The sequence below is a fragment of the Monodon monoceros genome, unplaced genomic scaffold (assembly GCF_005190385.1).
Source record: "Monodon monoceros isolate NGI ecotype Baffin Bay Population unplaced genomic scaffold, NGI_Narwhal_1 Contig4110_ctg1, whole genome shotgun sequence".
NCBI classification, from domain to species: Eukaryota; Metazoa; Chordata; class Mammalia; order Artiodactyla; family Monodontidae; genus Monodon; species Monodon monoceros.
This window is the reverse complement of record NW_021700013.1, coordinates 1-1058: the sequence shown is the minus strand read 5'-3', so window position 1 is coordinate 1058 and position 1058 is coordinate 1. Positions and strand designations below refer to the sequence as shown.

At 55.5% G+C, this 1058-nt stretch overlaps 1 protein-coding gene across 1 annotated transcript; it reads left to right on the top strand.

Annotated features, from left to right (window-relative positions):
- Positions 1-4: 4 nt before the first annotated feature.
- LOC114883984 (testis-specific Y-encoded protein 3-like) lies at positions 5-754 on the top strand (the record flags this gene model as incomplete). Its single annotated transcript, XM_029202403.1, has 4 exons — positions 5-79; positions 183-294; positions 406-551; positions 666-754. Coding segments are annotated over 4 exons (422 nt in total), but the record flags the coding sequence as incomplete, so codon positions are not given.
- Between the last annotated feature and the right edge of the window lie 304 nt (positions 755-1058).

The following is a 1058-nucleotide window of genomic DNA, read 5'->3' as shown; positions in this document are numbered from 1 at the left end:
GTTTGTGAACCACCCCCGGATGTCGGCCATGATTAGCACCCAAGATAGAGACATGCTTAGCTACATGACTGACTTGCAGGTCAGGCTGGGGAGGAGAGGGGAAATGATTTATCCCGGAAAGCGGGAAAGGGCAGGTCTGCTGGAGAGAGATTTCACCCTCCGCCTCCACTTTGTCCCGGCAGGTGGAGGAGCTCACAGATCCCAGTGGTTACCGCAGGATCATGTTGTTTTTCCGGAAGAACCCCTATTTCCAGAATGAGGTGGTTTTTAAGGAGTATCACGTTGACGTCACTAGTAAGAGACAGCTCCCTGGATCGTGGGGGAGGGCAGATGGGGTGAGGTGAACTTGAAACGTGATTTAGGCCCTTGTCCCACGCTCCTTTTCCCATGCTTCTTTTCCCACAGGATATAGGGCAACTCATCTCGCTCCAATTCAGTGGCATCGTCGTTTTGAAAAGGAGGTGTATAGCCGCAGGCACAACAACAGCAGCCTTAACTTCTTCAACTGGTTCTCTGACCACAGCTGTGTAGGATCTAGCAGGATTGCTGAGGTGGGGTGCCTCTGGGCCTCCTCAGCAATGGCGATGTTGTTCGGCTGCTCGGGGGGAGGGGTGTGGGCCTGGCCTGGCCTGGCCTGTCCCGACCGGGCCCCTTTCCCCTATCAGATCATCGTTGAGGACCTGTGGCCCAATCCCCTGCACTACTACCCGAGGGAGAAAGGCCCCACCGGGACAGGTCACCGAGAGGAGGACAGGTGGGTAAGGAGCCCAGGGGCTGGGCGCTGAGACGAGTAAGCTGGGTCTTTTATTTCACTCATGGAGGAGTTGAGGCTCAGAGGCATACAGTGACACCAGGGCGTGAGGGCGTCAGGGTGCAACAGCACGTCTGGAAAACTGCAGTGCAGGACTGGTTCTGACTAGGGAAGCTTTAGGCGAGTGAAGCAGCATGAGAGTCAAAGTCACTGAGATTCAAAGGTGCACGTCTCTGAACTGTCATTCTATGGCCATCAATCCCACCCTCAGGCCTCCTGTACCGCCCCCTTAAATTTGGGCTTGCCT